We start from the raw sequence: 22,949 nt of genomic DNA, 5'->3' as shown, positions 1-22,949 counted from the left end.
GGGTTATTAATTTTTTTCACTTAAGACCATGTTATGACCCTTTGTGTAAATATTCTATTACACTGAGTTTATTTGCTGCATAGTTGTTCATCAAGTGAGTTTGCTATTAGTTTTTTTTTTTTACTATTAATATTACTATTTAATAATACCTACTATTAGGGGCGCCTGGGTGGCTCAGTGGGTTAAAGCCTCTGCCTTCGGCTCGGGTCATGATCTCAGGGTCCTGGGATCGAGCCCCACATCAGGCTCTCTGCTCAGCAGGGAGCCTGCTTCCTCCTCTCTCTGCCTGCCTCTCTGCCTACTTGTGGTCTCTGTCTATCAAATAAATAAATAAAATCTTAAAAAAAATAATACCTACTATTAAATACCACTACTATCTACTAAATACTGCTGTGAAAACCTATGTACATCTTTGCTCACATTTCTGATTACTTACTTAGAATAAATTCTACAAGAGAAATTCTTGGGATAAAAAATAACAATTACAGAGTTTTTTTTTTTAAAGATTTTATTTATTTATTTGACAGAGAGAGATCACAAGTAGGCAGAGAGGCAGGCAGAGAGAGAGGAGGAAGCAGGCTCCCCGCTGAGCAGAGAGCCTGATGCGGGGCTCAATCCCAGGACCCCGAGATCATGACCGGAGCCGAAGGCAGCGGCTCAACCCACTGAGCCACCCAGGCGCCCCACAATTACAGAGATTTTAAATAGATATTGCCAAATTTGCCCTGTAGTAAGTTTGTATCACATGGTGTTGTCATTTCTGCATGTTTTTACCAACTTCAGCTATTAATATTCTGTCATTACTCAGCTTTATAAAAAAAAACTTGTCTTAGGTGGATTCTGATAAGTCTCTCTCTCTCTCTTTTTTTTTTTTTTAAGATATTTATTTATTTGAGAGAGAGAGAGAGAACACAAGCCAGGGGGAGAGGAAGAGGGAAAATAGACTCCCCACTGAGCAGGGAGCCTAAATCAGGGCTCGATCCCAGCACCCTGGGATCTTGTCCTGAGCCACCCAGGTGCCCCTGATAAATCTTATTTTTAATGTTAATTTTCTTTTGGTTGAAGTGTAACCTGTATCACTAAAGTATACAAGTCCTAATTAAGTGTACAGCTTGATGAATCTTGAAATAAAGTCAATCCACCTGTATAATTAATACTCTCAAGGTCTCTTCATGTCCCTTCTCCACTAGAAACCACTATTCTGAGTCATTAAATATGTACTTTTATTTGGCCTAGCTTCCTTAGTAGCATTTTACCCATCAAACTCATCATGTTATTGTATGTGGCAGTAATTAATTTTTTTCATTGACCTGTAGAATTCCACTGTAAATAGGTCACAGAACTTCCTGAATTTATTCAACTTTGATGAACATCAAGGTTGTTTCCAATTTGTGTCTGTTACGAATGTTGCTGCTTTGAACTTTTTTTTTAAAGATTTTATTTACTTATTGGACAGACAGAGATCACAAGTAGGCAGAGAGCCAGACAGAGAGAGAGGAGGAAGCAGGGTCCCCGCTGAGCAGAGAGCCTGATGTGGGGCTCGATCCCAGGACCCTAAGATCATGACCTGAGCCGAAGGCAGAGGCTTTAACCCACTGAGCCACCCAGGCGCCCCTGAACTTTTTTTAACCAATGTCCATTGTGTTAATGTGTACTTAATTATTTGTGGTATTAAGACAATTTGCTATATTTTTTTGACCATTTATATGTATTTTTTTGTGAAATCATGTTGTGGCTCTTAACCATTCTTTTGAGATGTTTGTGATTTTCATTAACTTGCAAATGCTTTTTATTAAGGACTGAAGATCTCCTTGTGTGTGCACCTACACTCATACCACATGTATGTGTGCATATCTAGCTGTTTACTTTTTTCATTATCGTATGAAACAGGGCTCTTTTTCCCTGTGTTGGTAATTGATTGCAGCAGCATCCATTGTTTGAGCAGTTCGTTCCCTGCCCCATGCTTTGTGGTGACTGCCTGCTGTAGGCATGTTTTCGTATATTCATGGATGTTTCTGAACTTTCTACTCGTTATACTGATTTTTCCTTCCTGTCCACTGCCACGCGGTTACTGCAACTTTGTAAGACTCGGTGTGTACCTCCGAAGACCCTTCCTCCTTCATCAGTGTTTTCTTCAAAACTGTCTTGCTGATTCTTAGCCCCTTTATGACACGTTTTCATATGTATGTGAGAGCCAGATTGTCCATGTTCGTGCGCGCAACCACATACACACACACACACAGCTTTGGGGTGTTGATTGGAATTTTACTGAATTTGTAGTCTAACTTGAGAAAGTTGCCGTCTTTATGGAGTCGTATCTTCCATTTATCGCTTGTTAAAGTTGCCTGCACTATCACTTCAGTTTTCTTCTGCTGGGATTTATTTTCTAATTGTGGGCTATGTTGGCTCTCTGGGGAATGTCACATTTCCACACATCTTCTGAAATTGTTTGCAGGCTCTTCTTGAGTAGGAGTTATTTTTGCTCGCGGGGTGCTCTGTCAGGCTGCTAGGTCCAGTCCCTGGTCACAAGGCTGTCCCAATATATTTTTTCCGCTAGCTTTGTCTGTGGACTTGGCGTTTTTCATTTCATCTGTGTTGCAGTGGGATGGCTCAAGAGATGAACTTGAAGTGTCCTTTTGGCCATATGTCCGTTATTCCTACTATTTGGTAAATAATGTGAATTAGGTAAGTAAGGATTTTGGATGAAAGGCTTAATTTCTGGCATTTTCGTGTCCGTGCGGCGGGTGCTGTCTGCCTCTTGAGGCCCATCGTGCTCTCATTGCAGATGCCCTTCCCTGTGAGTCAGAAGTGAGCCAGAGTTCTGTATACACAGGCACATCTTGTCACCGTGAAGCTTTCCAGCGAGGGAATTTTACAGGCTTACTCCACAGACTTCGTCACCTTCTGATGAGTCATCCCCCACCCCAGCCGCGGTTAGGCACCGGGAGGCTAGTTGGTGGGTTAGCACAATCTGAACATTTCTCAGCTGTGCAGTGTTTGCGTTTGGACAGTTAACTCCCCAGGAACGGAGCCTTTGGTATGCAGCATTGGGGACTTAAATTCATGAGTTGTTACAAGCAATGTGTCTAGAGAAACAGATCTGTGGGGTTTATTGAATTTATGGATGTATGGTTTCTGGCTATTCCATAATCCTTTCAAGTTTCCTTCCAGTAGTTCTGCAGGATGTTTTGGCTCTGTTGAGAGCCTCCTCATACCGCCTGCTGTTCCCTCTGGATTCGGGTGTTTCTGTTTGCGGCTGCTGCAGGGTGGGAGATGGACCTCGCCTGTGGGGACATCGCCAGAGGCTGTACGTTTTTGTCAATATCCGCAGTCATGCAGGTCGATGTTGTTGCTTCGGGGATCGGAGGCTGTGTGTTCTCCCGGGTGTAGGCAGTGACATGACCTACTTACCGAGTTTTATGACGTTGTTTATCCACTTGTATTTACTGTTCTGTAGATGGGCTACGGCTCTCCTTCGCCTCGTGGCTTCGTGGCCTCATGGCGGAGGCTTTAGACTAGATGTTCTCTGTCGTGGAAGGCAGAGAGTGGCCCTATGGTTTCTGTGCTCAGCTCTTTCTTCCTCTAGAAACCTTACCATTTATTCATTCTCTTTCATTTATTTATTTTTTTTAAAGATTTTATTTATTTATTTGACAGAAATCACAAGTAGATGGAGAGGCAGGCAGAGAGAGAGAGGGAAACAGGCTCCCTGCTGAGCAGAGAGCCCGATGCGGGACTCGATCTCAGGACCCTGAGATCATGACCTGAGCCAACGGCAGCAGCTTAACCCACTGAGCCACCCAGGCGCCCCTCTTTCATATATTTTTGTTTTGTCTTAATTCTTTACATTCTCTCTCCCTTATTTATCTTTTTTTTAAAAATTACATTTCTCAGGGCGCCTGGGTGGCTCAGTGGGTTAAAGCCTCTGCCTTTGGCTCAGGTCATGATCTCAGGGTCCTGGGATCGAGCCCCACATCAGGCTCCCTGCTCAGCGGGGAGCCTGCTTCCTCCTCTCTCTCTGCCTGCCTCTCTGCCTACTTGTGATCTCTGTCTGTCAAATACATAAATAAAATCCTTTTAAAAATTATGATTCTCCTTCCTTTCCCATGCATTGCCATGTTGTGAAGTTCTGTGTCCGTGGTCTCGCCACAGGCCGTTTCCACCCAGTGAGGACTCCCCGCCCCTGTTAACAGGCCGGCGGAGCCACGCCTTCCACTTTCCCCCAAGATCCAGAGAATGGAGAAAGCTGCTCCATATTACTCGTAGGCTCTTCTGAAGCGTAAATATCGCTGCCTTTTTATAATTTTTTTTATCCTGTAATGGGAATTTTTTCCCACTCTCACGTATTTACTGGCACTTCTGAGCTTTCTCTTCTTGTGGCTTCTCAAGAGATGAGCCCCTTTGCCTGTATGTGTGTTTATGCGTTACAACGCGTGGTTGCGTGTGCACACGTAGCTCACATGCACGGTTGCCCCCTCCTGCTCCTTCGCGCGGGCGGCAGCGTCCTGCTGTTTAGCCCTGTTGCCAGGAGGACGTCCAGCCCTTCCTTCCTTCTTGCTGTTGTCGGTGACTTGTAGAGGCACGTGGGCCTTCAACTCTGGGCGCTCCGGCTCGCATCCCAGTGGAGAGGCCTGGTCTCCTGCGGTGCTGCTGAGCTAAGGCAGATCTTTTTCTATATCTTTTACTACGTTTCTGGTCTTTGGCTGGGAGACTGTGGTTTAAGCCATCTGCTATAATGGCTAGTCGAGATCAGGAATATCAAGAGACTGTTAAGCTGATTCAGTCTCATCTCAAGACTCAGAACTATTAAAAAGTGTATGTGTGTGTGTGTGTGTGTGTGTGTGCGTGCGCGTGGTTATGTGTGTGTGTACGTGTGTTCTTTTTTTTTTTTTTAAGATTTTATTTATTTGACAGAGACAGATCACAAGTAAGCAGAGAGGCAGGCAGAGAGAGAGAGAGGAGGAAGCAGGCTCCCTGCCGAGCAGAGAGCCCGATGCGGGACTCGATCCCAGGACCCCGAGATCATGACCTGAGCCTAAGGCAGCGGCTTAACCCACTGAGCCACCCAGGCGCCCCCGTGTGTTCTGATCCCACAACTTTTGTTATATTTCTTTCCAAACCTGTACAGTGTTGTTTTAGCCTTTTAAAAATCCAACACTATTCCATAAAAATTTCCCTCATCATTAACTTTCTTCTAAAACCAGTTACTCTCCACAGGAACAAGTATGAAGACACAAGTCCCTCTCCCATTTCCTGCCCCTTTCTGAAAATCACGCCTCCATGGAGCGTCTCCTATTAGGAGTGTGTTTCTTTGCTATGTTGGGATTCGTAACCACGGCTCTGAAACGTCGCCTTTTGGTGTTCCGTAGCTGTGTCATAAATCATTGTGCTCTTTCTTGGGATTGAAGTTCTTAAGAGCTTATAAATAAAGCTGGAGTGAACATTCCTATTGATCAATATTTATCCACAATTTTTATCATTTCCAAAGGTGAAAATTTTAGAAGTGCAATTATTGGGTCAACAGATTGGAGTATTTTTCTGGTTCTTTAATCGTGTTGCTGTATTAGTTTCCAAAATGTTTTTACTGGATTCTGCTTTTACCGTCCGTGCGCAGGTACGACAGTCTTGCTAAACAGTAGCATTGGATATTGCTATTTTTTTTTTTAAGATTCTATTTATTCATCTGAGAGAGAGAGAGAGAGCACGAGAAGGGAGAGGACAGAGGGAGAAGCAGACTCCCGGTGGAGCAGGGAGCCCGATGTGGGACTCGATCCCGGGACTCCAGGATCATGACCTGAGCCGAAAGCAGTTGCTTAACCAACTGAGCCACCCAGGCGCCCTTGGATATTGCTATTTTAAAAATCTTTGCCAATTTGATAACTCAAAATGGTACCTCATTACTGCTTCAATTTGCATTTCTTTGATTACTAGTAACTCAGTACCATATATTAGGAGACCGTTTTATCTTGTTTTGACACAGCTTCAACTTGAGTTCGCCTTGAATTGCAACTGTCAAGATAAATCGTGGATATTAAGCGCCATAGTCCTGGGATATAATAACCTTATCCAGAATGTGTAGCACTGAAAGCTGCCTAATTAGAAACAACAGAATTCTGTCCAACTCACAGTTATGTATTTTTAAACTTTTTATTATAGATTATAGTAAGAGAAAAGAGAATAATTGAATGACTTCCTGTGTGACTGTCATCTTCATTTGACAGCTGCTGGCACTCTTCATTTCTCGTTTCTTCTGTCCTCGCTGTGTTTTTGGGGTGGAGGAGGCATTGGAATATTTCAAGTCAAATAAATATGTGACTTTATCCATGAACACTCGTGTATAACATATAAGGGCTTTAAAAAAATGAGTGTCTTTTCCCAGCATTCTGTGTTTATTTAATCTCTCATAGGATTTATTTAACTTTTATTTTATTTTGGTTTTTTTTTTTTTTTTAAGGCTTTTATTTATTTGTTTGTCAGAGGGAGAGCAGAAGCACGAAGAGCTGCAGGCTTAACAGACAGAGCAGGCAGAGGGAGAAGCAGGCTCCCTGCCGAGCAAGGAGCCTGATGCAGGGCTCGATCCCAGGACCCCAAGATCATGACCCGAGCCGAAGGCAGACATTTAACCAACTGAGCCACCCAGGCATCCTTCTCATAGGATTTATTATTGGAGTATATCATACTTACAGAAAAGTGCACAGAGCGTAAGGGGACAGCTTGGTGAATTATTACAAAAAGAACGCACCTCTGATTGCCGCAGCGATGTTAAGAGCACCGTTGGAGCCCCCTTTTGTACCATTCATCTTTCCTCCTGGTCATTAGCCCTCTTCTGTCTGACAGTAATCACTGACTTCTAACACCGTCAGACGGTTTTCCCTGTTTTTGAACTTCATAGAGATGGAATCACAGTACAGAGCTGGCCCTTGAGCCGTGCTGCGGTTGGGGCGCTGACCCTGTGCAGCTGAATATCCATGTGTAACTTTACCCTCAAAACCTACTAAAGCCTGCTGTTGGCCAGAAGCCTGGTCGAGAACACAGCCGACTGACACGTATTTTGGGAATGTATTACGTGTTGTGTTCTTATAACAAAGTAAGCTAGAGGAAGGCAAACTTTAGGAAAGTCGTAAGAGAAAACACATTTACAGCCCCACGCCGTAAACAATTCACATGCCGGCGGCCCGGCACAGACCCATGTTGCTCGAGGATCAGCTGTGTTTCACTTCACGTGTGTGTTAGACTTACCCGTGGTGCTCTGGTCCGTTCATCTTCATTGTTCTGTTTGGTAATACGAACGTGCTACAGTTAATCGGTGTTACTGTTGAAGCATCGTCCCGCTGTTCCAGTGTTTGGCTGTCGTGAATCACCTACTAGTGACACTCCTGTACCGGTGTTTCGGTGTGTATCTGCTCAGTGACGTCGGCTGTGCACCTGGGAGCACACTCGCCGGGTCGTGGGGCGTGCGTGCATTCACCGTCCGTGAATAATGCCGAACAGTTACTAAGGTAACGTGTGATTTCACACAGTTGTGTGTAGGGGCTGTTTTGCATCCTTGCCACCAACTGGTTTTGTCAGTCTTAGTGGCGGTTGTGAAGCTGTTTTCTTGTGGATTTTAATTGCATTTCTATTCATTGTTCATTTGATACCCTCTTTTGTAAAGGATACTTGCTTCAGAGTTCATGTTCTCTGTCACTAAATCATAAAAACCATTCTTACTCAAGGATATACAGGAACATTCATGGCTTTTGTCAATATTTCTCTTGCATTTGTCTTTTTTCTTATTGGTTTGTAGAAGTCATTTAGATATGGTAGATATGAGGAAATGTCTTTTTTCACTCTTGGCTTGTCTCATTTATCCTATCTTGATAAGGAAAAGTTGCAAATTTTAATGCACTGCAGCTTCATGAGGCTTGCTTTTCTGTTGAGTTTGTCTCGAACTGTTTCAAGAAAGTCATGAGATTCTTGTCATCTAAATATTGTTTCTCTTTCACATTTAAGTCCATTAAGGCGTTTTTTTAAGTGTCGGTGCTTCTAACCCCCTACATGAACATCCCTTGCACCCACACTGTCGATTTAAAATATTATCCTTTTCTACCTTGTTCTGTAGTGGCAATTTGGTAAGAGATCAAATATCCATACTTGTGGCTCATTTCTGTTTTTTTGTTGAGTTATAATTGATGATTGACATGTGACATTTTGTACGTTTACGGTGTGTTCATTTGATACACTTATATAATATGATACGGTAACCATGGCAGTGTAAGCTCACACTTCCATCGCGCCTGATAATTATCTTTTTCTTTATGGTGAGAACATTTAAGATTAGTCTCTTAGCAACTTTGAAGTGTGTGCCGTAGAACGTTGTTGACTGTTAATCACAGTGTTCGTTAGATCTCCAGAGCCTCACTCATCCTACAGCTGCGGGTTTGTACCCTTCGGCCGGTACCTCTCCAATTTCCCCTCCCTACAGCCTCTAGTAACCACTGTTCTACTCTGTTTCCATGAGTCAGCTTTTGTAAATCCCACATGTAAGTGATACCGTACAGTGGACTGTTAAACATCCTAGGGTTCAGGGCACCATCTCCCTGTGCAGTGGGAAATCTGCATATTAACTTTCGATTCCCCCAATACATATTTTGAATGTTCTATATATTCCACTATATTCTTACAATAAAGCAAGCTAGAGAAAAGAAAACATTACTAAGAACGTTGAGGAAGGGAAAATACATTTATAGTACTGTGTGTGTGTGTGTGTGTTTACTGAAAATCCACGTGTAAGTGAACCCACACAGTTCAAAACCATGTCATCCAAGGGTCGACAAATTGTATTTGTCATTCTCTGATTTACATCTCTTATCATGCCTTTGAGGTCTCTGTTTGTCCATTTACTCACAAACGGGAGTATTTTCTTTTTTCTCCTGGCTGAGTGATACTCCAGTGTGTGTGTGTCTGTGTGTGTGTGCGCGCGCGCGGACACCATGTGTTCGTAAACTGCTCCTCTGTTGATGGGCGCTTTTGTTGTTTCCGTATATTGACTCTAGTGAATATCCTGTTTCCTTTCCTCTGGATACGTACCAGAGATGGGGTTGCTGGGTCGTACGCCAGTTGTATTTGTATTTCCTGAGAATCCTTCATGCTGCTCTCCACAGTGACTCTACCAGTTCACGTTCCCGCTAGCAGTTCTCAGAACCCACAATCTAAACAGGGTCCCCTTTCCCATCTCAAGGACAGCTGTTCTGACACGTACGAGCAGATGTCTCAGTGTGGGTCTGATGTACATTTCTCTCATGTTGAGCATCTTTTCGTGTATCCATGGGCCATTTGGGCGTCTTTGGAAAAATGTCTGTCTGGTTCCTCCGCCCATTCTAAAATCTGATTGTGTTTTTTGTTACTGAGTTGTAGGAGTTCTTTAGGTATTAGCTCTTTATCAGAAAAGTGTTGGTAAAATATCTTCTCCCATTCGGCAGATTGTCTTTTCATTTTGTGGATGGTCTCCTTTGCTCTGCAAAGCTTTTTAGTTTGATGCCGCTGGTACTTTTGTTGTCATATCCGAACAGTCATTGCTAAGATTAGCATCAGAGAACTTTTCCTCTGGGTTTTCCTCTAGGAGTTCTATGGTTTCAGGTCGTATGTCTAAGTCTTTCATCCGTCTCAGGTTAATGTTTGTGAGTGTTGTAAGGTAAGGGTCCATTATCATTGCTCTGTATGTGATTATCCAGTTTTCCGGCCACCATTGACTGACAAGATGGTCTTTGTCAAGATTATCAAGAGTATTCTCAGCGGGGTCAAATGTTAGTTGACAGTCCATGCAGGGGTTTATTTTGGGCTCTTTGTTCCACTGGGTGATGTGTCTGTCTTTGTGCCAGTGCCATGCTGGTTCAATTACAGTAGCTCTGTAGTCAACTTTGAAAGCGCAAATGTGAGTCCTCCAGCTTTGTTCTTTTTTAAGATGGCTTTGGTTATTGAGGGTCTGTTGGGGTTTCATACAAATTTTCAGATTGCTTTTTCTGATTTGGTGAAATCCCATTGGGATTTTTATAGGGATTGTATTGAAACTGTAGGTGTCTATGGGTATTACAGACATTTTAACAATATTAGTTCTTCTGATAGTTCATATTTTTATAGGTATTTTATCTTACATTAATTTCTGCTCTTATTTCCCCTTTTTTCTTCCCTATATTTAGATTACCATCCACTTTCTGACTTCCTGAGATGCTTAGATGTTCAATCTTTTTCTTATTTTAAAAGTTGAGATATAATTCACAGAGCATGAATTTATCTTTTTAAAGTCTATAAATTAACTGGCCTCTAGTGTAGTCACAAAGTTGTGCAGCTGTTAGCATGATTTAATTCCATGCCATTTTAATAGTGTCTGGCTCCTTTCAGTCAGCATAATTGTTTTCAGGGGTCATTCATGTAATTGCTTGAATCAGGACCCCACCCTTTGTGTTTCTAGCCAGTAAGACTCCATTGTACGGATTCGCTACATTTTGTTTGTCCATTCATCAGCTGACAGACATTGGCTACTTCCCTCCTTTTGGCTCTTACAAATAACAGGCTGTGAATATTCATGTTCAAGTTTTCATGTGAATCTATGTTTCCAGTTCTTTCAAGTGTATCTGCCTAGGAGCGGAATTGTTAGGTCTTACGGTAATTGTATGTTTCACTTCCTGAGGAACTGCCAGACCAAAGCACCAAAGTCTTTCATTTTGATGAAGTTCAACGTATTTTTTTCATTTGTTGCTTGTGCTTTTGAAAGAGGTTCATTTCCTTAACTCTTACATATAGATCTTTGATCAATTTGGACTTAGTTTTCATGTATGGTATGAAGTAGAGGTTCCACCTCATGCATTTGTGTGTGAATGTCCAGTTGTCTCAGGACTGTTCTTCCTCTACCGAGTGGACTTGACATGCTTGTCCGATCAGTTGTCTATGAATGTGTGAGTTCCCTTCTGGACTCAGTTCTGTTGCCTTGATCCACGTGTCCGTTCTCATGTCATTATCACACAGTCTTGGTTATTAGAGCTTTGAGTAAGTCTTGAAATCAGGAAGTATGAGTCCCCCAGATTTGTTCTTTTTCAAAGTTATTTTGGCTCTTTGAGTCCATATGCATTTTTGTATGCATCTTGAAAATCACCACCCCCCAACCCTGCTGAAAAGTGGGCAGCTGGAATTTTGACAAGAACTTTTTATTTTTTATTGAGGTGAAATTCAAGCAACGTAAAGTTAGCCATTTTAAAGTGAAGAACTCACTGGCACTTAGTACCTCTGCCTAGTTCCCAAACATTTCATCATTCCAAAACAAAGTCTTATATCCAGTAAGCCACCCTCCTTACCCACTTGCTGACAGCAACAAATCTGCTTTCTGTATCTAAGGATACACCTGTTCTGGGTATTTCATACAAATGAATTCATGCAGTCTGTTTCTTTTTCATTCCTGGAATAAATCCCACTAATTCATGCTGCATAATATTTTAATACATTGTTGGATTTGGTGTAATAGCATTTCACTGAGGATTTCAGCATTTATGTTCATAAGGGATACTGGATATTTTTCTTCTGATATCTTTGGTTCTAAGGTAATGTGGTCTCAGAGGAGTTCAAAAGTGCTCCCTTTTCTCCTGCTAATGGGAAGAGTTGGAGAATTATTCTTGAAATGTTTGGCAGAATTCACCAGTGAAGCCATCTGTTTCTGGACTTTTTTTGGTTGGGAGTTTTTTGATTACTGATCTAATCTCTTTACTTGTTACAGGTCTGTTCAGATTTTCCATTTGTCTGTGAGTCATTTTTGGCAATTTGTGTGTTTCTAGGAATTTGTCCACTTAATTTAGGTTATATCTAATTTGTTGGCATACAGTCGTTCACAGTCTTCTCTTGTACCCCTTTTCATTTCTACAAGGTTGGCAGCATTGTCTCCGCCTTCACTTCTGTTTTAATTGTGTCTTCTCTCTGTTTCAGTCTAGGTACAGGTTTGTCAATTGTGCTGATATTTTTGTAGAACCAGCTTGGGGTTTCTTTCTTCTCCAGAATTTCTCCATTCTCTTTTTTACTCTGTTCTGTTCTCTAGTCTTTCTTTCTTTCTTTTTGCTTTTGTTTTAATTTACTTTTCTAGGTACTTGAGATGTGAACTTAGGTTAATGTTTAAGATTTTTTTTTTAATAATGTAGGTATTTAGAGCTATTAATTTTTTCTCCAAGCACTGCTTTTTCAGTTTCTCTAAGTTTTGGTATGTTGTGGTTTTGTTTTTATTTATCTCAAAGTATTTTCCCTTTTCATTTTTCTTCTGACCCATTAGCGTGTAGTGAAAAATTAACTTTACCTAAGATGTATGGCTTCTGCCCTTGACTGCTGGGAGATGATCTCTTGATTCTTGGAATGTCCTACCTGACAGAAGTATCTTTGTTTGCATGGGAGATTTGGCCACTGGACAGTCTAGAAATATGATTTATGGTGGAGGCTTTGGAGCCTTATTAGTTTCTTCACTAATTACATTATTAGTTCCAATCTCCAGAGGAACTGATAACTAAAATTATGACCCTGAACCTCCAGGAGCTTCTGGAAACCCAAGATTAGCCATGGGAGCAGTGTGATGGAGCACCAGAAAGAACTCTGGACCCCAAAGGTTCATGTGGGCGCTCCTGGTTTGGCCGTACTCCTGATGAGAGACTGGCTGTTAATCTTGTGGCAGATTCTCTGTGTGTGCTTGTTGCTTGGTGCATATATGTTTATAATTGTTACAGCTGGATGAGTTAGCCGTCTTCTCAATATGTAAGGGCCTTTCTTGTCTCTTAACCAACCTTTACTTAAAATCTATTTGGTTTGTTAGGAGTATAGCCACCCCAGCTCTCTCTTGTTTACTGCTTTCATGGAATCTTGTTTTTCTATCCTCTCACTTTCAACAAATATGTATCTTTGGATCCGAAGTGAACCTAATTTGTAGACAGCATAGAAGGCTTTAATTTTTTTTTTTTTAAGAAAAATTCATTTGTGTCTTTTAATAGGTGAATTTAGTCAACTTACATTTAAGATGATTATTATGAAGACTTGTATGATTTTTGTTTTCTATATGTCTTGCATCTTTTTGTTTCTCATTTCTTCTAGTACTGCCCTTTTTAGTTTGATTGTTTTTTTTTCCCAGTGTGCCTTTTGATTCCCTCTTCATTTTCCTTTTTGTGTATTTTTAAAGTTATTTTCTTAATAGTAGAAAAGACCTTTAATTTTTAAGTTTAGGTTGAATTCCTGCTAGATTAACTTCAATTACATACAAACACTGATCCTGTACAACTCCGTCTTCCTCGTTTATGTTGTTAATTTAATACCTTACATTTTTATACACCGTGTGCCCATTTAACATAGATTTGTAATTACCTTTTTTTTTTTTTAGATTTTACTTAGATTTTTAAGATTTATTTATTTGACAGAGAGAGAGAGGTAGAGACAGCAAGATAGGGAACACAGGCCAGGGGAGAGGGAAAAGCAGGTTCCCCACAGAGCAGGAAGCCAAGTGCGGGTCTGGATCCCAGGACCCTGAGACCGTGACCTTAGCCGAAGGCAGACACTTAATGACTGAGCCATCCAGGCACCCTGTAGTTATTCTTTTATGTAGATGTCTTTCAGATCACATTTGGAAACAAAAAGAGGAGTTGCAGACTCCTTTATAGAGTAATACTGGCTTTTTTTTTTTACAATTTATTTATTTTCAGAAAAACATTATTCATTATTTTTTCACCACACCCAGTGCTCCATGCAAGCCGTGCCCTCTATAATACCCACCACCTGGTACCCCAACCTCCCACCGCCCCCCCCCCCGCCACTTCAAACCCCTCAGATTGTTTTTCAGAGTCCATAGTCTCTCATGGTTCACCTCCCCTTCCAATTTACCCAAATTCCCTACTCCTCTCTAACACCCCCTGTCCTCCATGCTATTGGTTATGCTCCACAAATAAGTGAAACCATATGATAATTGACTCTCTCTGCTTGACTTATTTCACTCAGCATAATCTCTTCCAGTCCCGTCCATGTTGCTACAAAAGTTAGGTATTCATCCTTTCTGATGGAGGCATAATACTCCATAGTGTATATGGACCACATCTTCCTTATCCATTCATCCGTTGAAGGGCATCTTGGTTCTTTCCATAGTTTGGCGACTGTGGCCATTGCTGCTATAAACATTGGGGTACAGATGGCCCTTCTTTTCACGACATCTGTAACCTTACACCAGTTAGAATGGCCAAAATACTGGCTTTTATATTTATCAATGCAGGTACCTTTATTGGAGTTTTATTTCTTCATTTCCTTTCCAGTTACTGTCTGGTGTCCTTTCCTGTTGTTCTGAAGGACTCCCTTTACCTTCTCCTCCGGCACTTCTGCTCCCGGTACACTCCCTCTGCTTTTCTTCATCTGGGAGTGGCTTGGTTTCTCCTTTATTTTTTGAAGGATAGTTTTGCCAGGTAAAATATTCCTGATTGACAACCCCCCCACCCCCGCCACTTCCTCCCCAGCTGCGTCCCGACTACTATGGTTGGTGATGAGAAATGTGAGAAATGGGCCCTGGACCTTATCAGGAGGCTCATATGTCATAAATCACTCTGTCTTGCTGCTTTCAGGGTTCTCTTTGTCTTTTGACAGTTTCATTATCATGTGTCCTGGTGTGGGTCTCTGAGTTCATCCTTCTTGGAATTTGTTGAGCTTCTTGGATGTGTGAATTTGTGTTTTTCACCAAGTTTTTGAAGTTATTGGCATTCTTTTTTCAAATATTCTTTTTGCCATTTTTTCTTTGCTCTCCTGAGACTTTTGTAATGTGTGTGTTAGTACACTTCATGGTGTTTGGATCTTTAAGAAGAAACGTAAATAATAAGCCTACAATCTTCCTCCTTTTTGGGGAAGTAAATGTTATTAGTGGCTTGATGAGTATTCCTTTAATGATTTCCTGTTGGATCAGATTTTCTTCACTGAGTCTTTTTAATTTTTTTTTAAATATTTTATTTATTTATTTGATAGAGATCACAAGCAGGCAGAGAGGCAGGCAGAGAGAGGAGGAAGCAGTCTCCCCGCTGAGCAGAGAGGTTCAATCCCAGGGCCCTGAGACTATGACCTGAGCCGAAGGCAGACGCTTAACCCACTGAGCCACCCAGGCACCCCTTCACTGAGTCTTATAACCATGCCTTTACCCTCTTTCCTTGATCTGCATTTTTAGTTGTTCATTAAGGTTAAAATTGTTTGGTTACTTAATTTATTTTCAGAGTAATTCTGTAACAGTTTGCCTTGAATGTAAAGAATATTTCATTAAGTTTATCATGAGTTGTATCTTTGAATTTATTTTCTCATTCATTGTTTATTTGACTTATCAGATTGACACATTCTGTTTTGTCTCCCACAAATAGTACAAAACTTAGTTTAAAACCATTTCAGTAACAGGTATGGTTCCTAAGGAGTTTGATAGAGTGCCCAGTTTCTAGTAGAGGTATTAAAATATTTATTAAAATATTCCTTTGTTTTTAGAAACAAGTCATCATTGAGGAATTGTTTTAATTTTGAGGGTTTATGTTTTGTTCAGTTTGCTTTAAGTTACTCGGTTCAGAATTAACTTTTTGACAAGCATGCACTTGCTCCACATTCACTTTGGTTTTTGTAGATTGAGGAGATGGTGCAGAAGGCCGTGGCGGTGGACGCTTACCTCTGCTGGTCTCCCGGCTCCTCTGCTCTCTTGGTATTACTACCGTGGCCCATTTTTTTGATGCTGGCTTTGTTCACTTACCAGAATAGAACGTTAAGTCACACAACAAGCAGCACTTTGTTTGCTTTGCTCAGTGCTGTATCTCCAGCTGCTAGAATTACGCCTGACAGAGAGAGGGACCCAGTGTCTGTTGGTGGATACCTGTGTGCACTGGGGGACTTGTGCCACTGCTGGTGCTGGTGGTGGTGACAGCAGCTGAAATGGACGCAGACCCTTCCTTGTACCAGACCGTGTTTCTTTTTTCATCTTATACTTTTGCTCCTTTCCCCCATCCTTCCTGACTACTCAGGCCTTTTCTGCTTTGTACTTAATCCTTTTCTCCCTCGGTCCCCTTGGATAAGCATTTAACATTTACCTTTGGTATCTTGACCTCAGTTTTTCATCTATGTATTTTCAGTTGATGTATTGCTTCCCTCCTTAACATCGTAAGTTAAAACACAAATTTAAAATCTGTCACAAAGATCTGGTCTAAATTTTAGAGGTGAACATCGAGGTCTCTTGCTAGAGACCAGCCACATTTGATGTGATATTACATTCAGATATCTCCCTGCCCCGCCATATTGCTGTGTTTGTGTGCACCGCTGGGGCAGGTCGGGGGGATCTTAGACCCTCAAAGTTAACAGAAAATACGTGTAATTATAACATGCCAACTTCTTGACATTTTCGACAAATCACATTGTGACATTTTACAAATAACATTGAACACTAAACAGCAAGTAGCTAAGCTGTTTGCCTGAATTAAATACCTTCATCCTCATTTTTATATTCTGTGGTACTACACTGTACCTGTCCCTACGAGATAACATGCCACATTCAGGAAATTCTGTAGTAATGGCCATTCTATAGCCTGTGCAAATTAAAAGTACTAAATCCCCAAACTGAAAAAAAAAAAGTTTAATTCAAATTAAATGGATACAATCCAGTTTACATTCTTTTTTCTTTTTTAACAAAGAAGAATAAAATAACAGTATTAAGTATTTCCTTTGCAAAGGCAATTCCAGCTTTCACCTTTCAAGTAACATCTGCACATAGTTTTTGTTTTAATCTAATCTAACTAGTCTAACACCCTTTTGTTCTTCTAGAGACCTTAAGAACTATTTTAACTAATTTTAAACAGACTTTAAATAAAGTCTCTGAAATTATTGCATTGAGTATGCTCCCCACAGACACAGCAAAACCCAGAATGTGAAGTTGATAATTTGAAATAAACTAATCTAATCAAGTCCAATAATACTCCTTTTCCAATAATCCCATAATGCTTCTCTTTGTCTGTAGCAATTTGATTGTAAGTATGTTATAGATAAAAAGGTATGAAAATTAGTTACTTCTGCTGATCCAAAGATATGAAGAAAGTGAAAACGAAAGCCATAAAGTGTGTGGAAATATTTCTAAGACATTTATAATAGCCTTCTTATAGCCAGAATATATAAAGAATTTGGAAAAAAGTCAGTAGGAAAAAGACAGCCCAATAAAGAAATATTTAATATATCAGAACAGCCCCTTCACAAAAGCTAACACCCAAATGGCCATAAATGTAATCAGCTTCTTCAGTAATCAGGCAGATCAGAATCGAACAGTACAGGGGTGGCCAAGTGTAAACGCTGACAACACCAAGTGTTGTGACCAAGAAAGACGGCTGGGACTCTGTGACCTGCGGGAGAAGGTAAGTGGAGTGACTTGGGAAGCCAGGCTGGCAGGTCCGGAGTTGCGTGAGTGCGTGTCCGGAGGCTGAGCGTTTCTGCTCTGAGGCGCATCCGAGAGAAGTATGTGCTCTCCTGCATCTCAAGGGTTAAGTGTAGCAACACTGGTGGCAACGTTATTTTGTGAGGGACCAGTACACGGGAATGAAGACGTCCGGACAGCTCCAGTCCACGGTAGGACACTCTTGCAGAGGAAGTTTCTGTGGGAGAAGCCAGACCTAAGAGAAGATAACGTTATAGTAGCATTTCATACAATTTCCCGAAATAGAATTGAACTCCAGTGCCATAAAGGTGTAACAGCTGAAAAATGGAAATGGTCCAGATGTCTGTCCGTGGGGGCACGGTGAGTAAATTGTTGTATATTCAACTAACGGAACGCTGGATAATGAAGAAAATGAGCAGATGTGAACTTCCGGTGACATGGAGGAATTTCATAGATATGTTCAGTGACAGAAGCAAGACACAAGATCATGGTTCCCTTTATGTGGATTTCATACAGGCAGGAATCTACAACTGTGATGTGACTCGGGGTATTAGGTGTCTTGGGGACAAAGGGAACGATGGTGGCCAAAGGGGTGTGTTCCTTATGTCAACCCCTCAGCCGCACATGCGTGTTTCCTACACCTTTCTCGTTGTGTGTTTCATTTCATGATTCTGAAAAGGCTTGGCAGAGCGAGAGAGAGCCGTACTGTTTGGGTTCACATCCCAGCCTCGCTGGGTAACCTCGGGAAATTCATTCAACTGCTCTAGGCCTCGATTTCATAACTGTCACGTGAAGATAATAATCAAACCTATTTTGTATGATTTGTGGTAAAGATTAGAAAATACTGGAGTCTTCGCTCTGATATTAGGCACGCGAAACGGCAGCTGGCTTGTGGTAAGCGCTGAGTAACTGCTCACCCCGGCTGCTGCCGTTGGTGCCGTCGCCAGTTTGTCTGTTCAAGGGAAAGTTAAACTCCCACTAATTTAACTTGTTTATAAATCTATCATGGCTCTCTGTGCAGGTGAGTTTTTGTTTAGGTCTCTCGGAAAAGTTTATTTTCTTGAGTGTCCGTGTTATTTCACAAACTAATTACGAGGTCTTTTATACATGTGTTTTACAGTTGTCAGTAAAATTTTCCTTGCTTGCATTTCATAATTGGTCTTTGCTGGCGTCTAGCAGTAATACTGTTGAGGACTTACTGCTGTCAGGCTGGGTTCTAAGGTCTATGCAGACTCACCCTTTTTATCCTGTGTGGGACCCCCAGTTTACATAGAGTCGAAACTGAGAACAGGGGGCCTGGGTGGCTCCGTTGTTGAGCATCTGCCTTCAGCTCAGGTCATGGTCCCAGGGTTCTGGGATCTCTGCTCAGTGGGGACCCTGCTTCTCCCTCTCCGCCTGTGCTATCTCTCAAGTAATTAAATAACATCTTTAAGAAAAAAAGAAAGAAAGAAACTGAGAACAGAGGGTAAAGGTAGCAAACTAAGTATGTGATCTGGGATTTGGTCTGGCCCCAGCACCCATTTTACTCCTCTAATCTGTGCCAGGAAAGCTGTTTGTTTTATACTTTTATTTAGTAACCGGTCACTTTTCCTTAGCATAATTTTTTAGTTGACTTTCTCAGGTTTCCAAGAAGCCAGTTATATCATTTGCAAGTAGTTATTTTTTGTGGAGTATCCAATAATTCTGGTTCCCTTGTCGTACTGCTTTGTTTTTAATGTTCGGGGGAAGCGTCGATAAACGTAATGGAGTGGGCATCCTCCCGTTAGTCCTACTGAATGCGAACGCCTGTATTTTCTAAATAACTGAGAGTTGACTGCAGAGTATTTTCTTTATGTTAAGAATACGGTTTTTTAAGTTACAAATGGCTTTTGATTTCTTTATTCTGTTTTGCTTTAAAATTAGGGATGGCTGTTAAGTTATATCAAATATTTTTGTGTATCCTTGAAGAAAACCGCATGGATTTTTCTGTGTTAAACCATATAATGACTCATCCCTACCTTCCTAGAATTTTTTTGAGATTTTATTTATTTATTTTAGAGAGGGAGCATGATCCTGGGGAGAGAAAGACGGAGAGCGAGACTCTCCAGCAAACTCCTGGCTGAGCACAGAGCCCGACGTGGGGCTCGATCCGCGACCCCGAGATTATGACCTAACTCGAAATCAGGAGCACGACACTCAACTGACTGAGCCACCCAGGCACCCTGCATTCCTAGAAGTTTTTAAATAGTGCCAAATCTTAATTGCTAAAATTTCTGTGAGATTTTTGTGTATATAATAAGTACAAATGAACGCGGCCTGCAGTTCTCTGCCGGTTATGTTAGGTGAATTCTAGCAATGTAGGAGGAATCTGGAAGATTCCTGTCTTTTCTTGCATTACATACTGTATTTTAAAATAATTTTTGAGAACATTTTGTGGTATGGCTGCCTAATACCGTTCATTAGATTTTTTCATTAAAGATCTCCAGTGTTTCTTCTTTTTCACTAATTACAGAAATCTTCAAACAGACATAAATAGAGAAGTTGATACCGTTTTGTTCATTTCTCACCTCACTTTGTTTTTCTCTGAAGTATTTTGGACCTTGCTGCTTAAAGCATGGATATTGCCCGGGAAGTTGCTGCAGGCGGATGTAATCACGGGCCCATAAGCACATACTTCACAGCACCTTTGCCGTACACTGTGGGTTGGAGGCAAGGCTTAGCTCGTGCCCCCCACGCTTGCTTTAGGTTTCAAACCATTACAAGGAATGTTCTGAGATGTTGAAATAAGGCTTTGAACATTTGAACATTTGTCTGGGGTCCTGGAAGGGAATTACAAAGTCAGAGGCATAAACTTTTGAAAGCTTCTGATGTCTGTGGTCTAGTTGCTTGCAGAGAACCAGTACGTCTTTTGTTTAAATGGTTGACAGGTGACAGCACTGACAGTTCAGAAATGCGCCTTTTCTGCCAGCGAGGTCATTAAAGGACGAGAAAGCAGGAGAGAAGACCAGAGTAATTAGAAATTCTTACCATAATCACTTGAGTGATTGAGAGCCTGAAGGTTATTTGAATTGATTTTCAGTGTCTCGAACTGTTCAGTCAATTTATAGTTTCTTACTAAATCGAGATCAGTGTGTGGTTGTCGGGAAACATTCGGGCGTCTTATGCAGAATTTAGAGGTTAGAGTGGGAGAAGATGCATGCTAGCATCTGTGCCTTTGAAGGGCTTATAGGAATCTTACTATATTGTATACATTTTTTTCATCTTTTTACAAAATATAACTTCGACTTACAAAAGTTAGTGCTGGGGCTCCTGGGTGGCTCAGAGGGTTAAAGCCTTTGCCTTCGGCTCAAGTCATGATCCCAGCGTCCTGGGATCGAGCCCCACATCGGGCTCTCTCCTTGGCAGGAAGCCTGCCTCCCCCTCTCTCTCTGCCTGCCTCTCTGCCTACTTGTGATCTCTCTCTGTCGAATAAATAAATAAAATCGTAAAAAAAAAAAAAGTGCTGAATTTCGCATATGCTGGGTTCTCATTGAAGTAATTTGAAAATCTTCCTAGGTGTGACTTCCACCAAGATAAAAACAAAGTTGGCTTTTCCTCTGTTCTAGCAACAGCGTACTGTGTACAGACTGACTCTAGTGAAAGCGTGGAATGTGGACGAGCTCCAGGCCTACGCCGAGCTGGTGTCCCTGGGGAATCCCGACTTCATCGAAGTGAAGGTAAGCTCCTGCCAGCCTGTGTCATCGCATTGCCCCTGGTGATGTGCTGGCCGCCGCCAAGTTAGCATCTTTTAAAACTCAACGGGGGGCCCCAGATGTTTTCCTTATTCATTCAGGAATATTAATCAGGAGGCTGGCACTGCTCTAGGCATTGGGGACCATAACAGTGAAGAGTAAGCTTTTGTTCTTAGAAAGCTTATATTCATGGAGAGGTAGACAGTCAACACAAAATGAATAATTAAAAACTATATCGTAACATGAATGTCCTGAGAAATAAAATAGCATTATAGTGAGGAACTGGTTGGCTTTAAAATAAACTTTTATCGTGGAGAATTTCAAACCTAAACAGAAGTAGTGAGACTGGTCTAGGGGCCCTCCATCCAGTCAACACCCGGCTTCAGAAGTTGTCCACTTTTGACCAGTCCTGTTTCTAGTCTCCCCCAGCCCATTTTCTCTGCCTTACCCTGTAATTTGGAAGCAGAGCCCCACATTGTATGGCTTACCCATAACTGTTGGAGGAGAGGTCTCTAAAAGACAGGCACGCGTTTTAAACACTTACTCACAGCTGCACAGTGTTCACAGCGGTCATGCAAGTGTCGCAAATAGAAGGTTTTAAACGTGACCAATTATTTCTTCTTGTTTAAGCGGGACTTGTGAATCTGGGTCCCAGTAAGGGTCATTGACGGAAATTGGATTATTTCTCTCTTAAATTTCTTTTCACCTGTTAGTTCCTCCTCCATGTGTTTTCTCTCCTCCGTCCACACCAGTCATCTTGTGTCTTTATCCTGGCTAGTTCCTGTGTCTGTATTTTACATTTTGCTGACTGCATGTTCCTGTGTCCCCCATACTCCCTGTAAATTGGCAGTTAGATCGAGAGAAGGTTGATCAAATGTGTGTGTGTGTGTGTGTGTGTGTGTGTGTGTGTGTCTGCATTTCACGATTATTTGGTTGGTGGTATTTATACTTACAGCAGAGGCAGTCACGTCTGGTTGTCTCTGGCCTGCTTTTGCCCATGTTTCTTTGGGACGGATTCCTGTAAGTGGACTTCTGTGCCAAAGGGCAGATACTATTTTGCTAGATATTGTGATTGGCTGTTTTAGATTTCATAAGGGGGTTTTGCTGAAGAGAAGAGAACTTTTTATTTTACAACTGATTCCTAAATAGTAAGAAGCAGCACGGTACACAGACGCCTGGGGTCAGGGCATTTCGCTGTCCAGAGGTCCCGTGTGATCTCAGTGGGACAGCTGAGGCGGCGGAGACACAAGGTGAACCACAGAGGCGGGATGGGGCCGGATTCTGTTAGAACCTCCAAGCAAGAAAAGAAGTGGGTTTTATACTAAATTTCATGGTCAGCTTTTTGAGTAGTAGATGTACTGGGCAAAGGTTTTAAGCTGGCGGGGATGTGGTGTGATTTGTGATTTTAAAAGGTCACCCTGCTGCTGTCCTGAATGGATTCAGAGGTTCAGAGTAGGAGTAGCCAGACTAGTTATAAAGCAGGAGCTGGGGCAGCTTGGGGAGGTCGTTGGATACACCGCTGGAGAGCAGTGAGAGCACGGGGGATGGATTCTGGAAGTAGAACCGGCAGGGCTTGCCGCCCGTTGAGATGCCGGGAGTGAAGGAGTAGACAGAATCAGGACAGCACCCGGGTTTTGGCCGAAGCCGTCGTGTGGCCGTGGAGCAGTTGACTGAGCTGGAAGACACCAGTGGAGGAGGGCGGCGGGGGGTGCGGGTCATTTCACGAGTTCTGTGTTGGCCGCCGCCGTCTGAGAGATCTTTCCAGTTTACAGGTACAGGTCCGTAGGCCGTTGTTTATATAAGCCTGGGGCTCTGGGGATGAGGCG

General features: G+C 41.9%; 1 protein-coding gene across 2 annotated transcripts in view; it reads left to right on the top strand.

Annotated features, from left to right (window-relative positions):
* Positions 1-22,949, top strand: part of LOC122896102 (S-adenosyl-L-methionine-dependent tRNA 4-demethylwyosine synthase TYW1-like) — a 199,397-nt gene that overhangs the window by 146,338 nt on the left and 30,110 nt on the right. For both annotated transcript variants that reach the window (XM_044234071.1, XM_044234070.1), the window contains exon 14: positions 20,998-21,108. In XM_044234071.1, coding sequence (XP_044090006.1) covers positions 20,998-21,108 — 111 coding nt within the window. The remainder of the gene's footprint in view (positions 1-20,997; positions 21,109-22,949) is intronic.

Source organism: Neovison vison, chromosome 14 (genome assembly GCF_020171115.1).
Source record: "Neovison vison isolate M4711 chromosome 14, ASM_NN_V1, whole genome shotgun sequence".
Classification (NCBI taxonomy): Eukaryota; Metazoa; Chordata; class Mammalia; order Carnivora; family Mustelidae; genus Neogale; species Neogale vison.
Note: the sequence above shows the minus strand (reverse complement) of the source record. Positions and strands in the feature narration are given on the sequence as shown.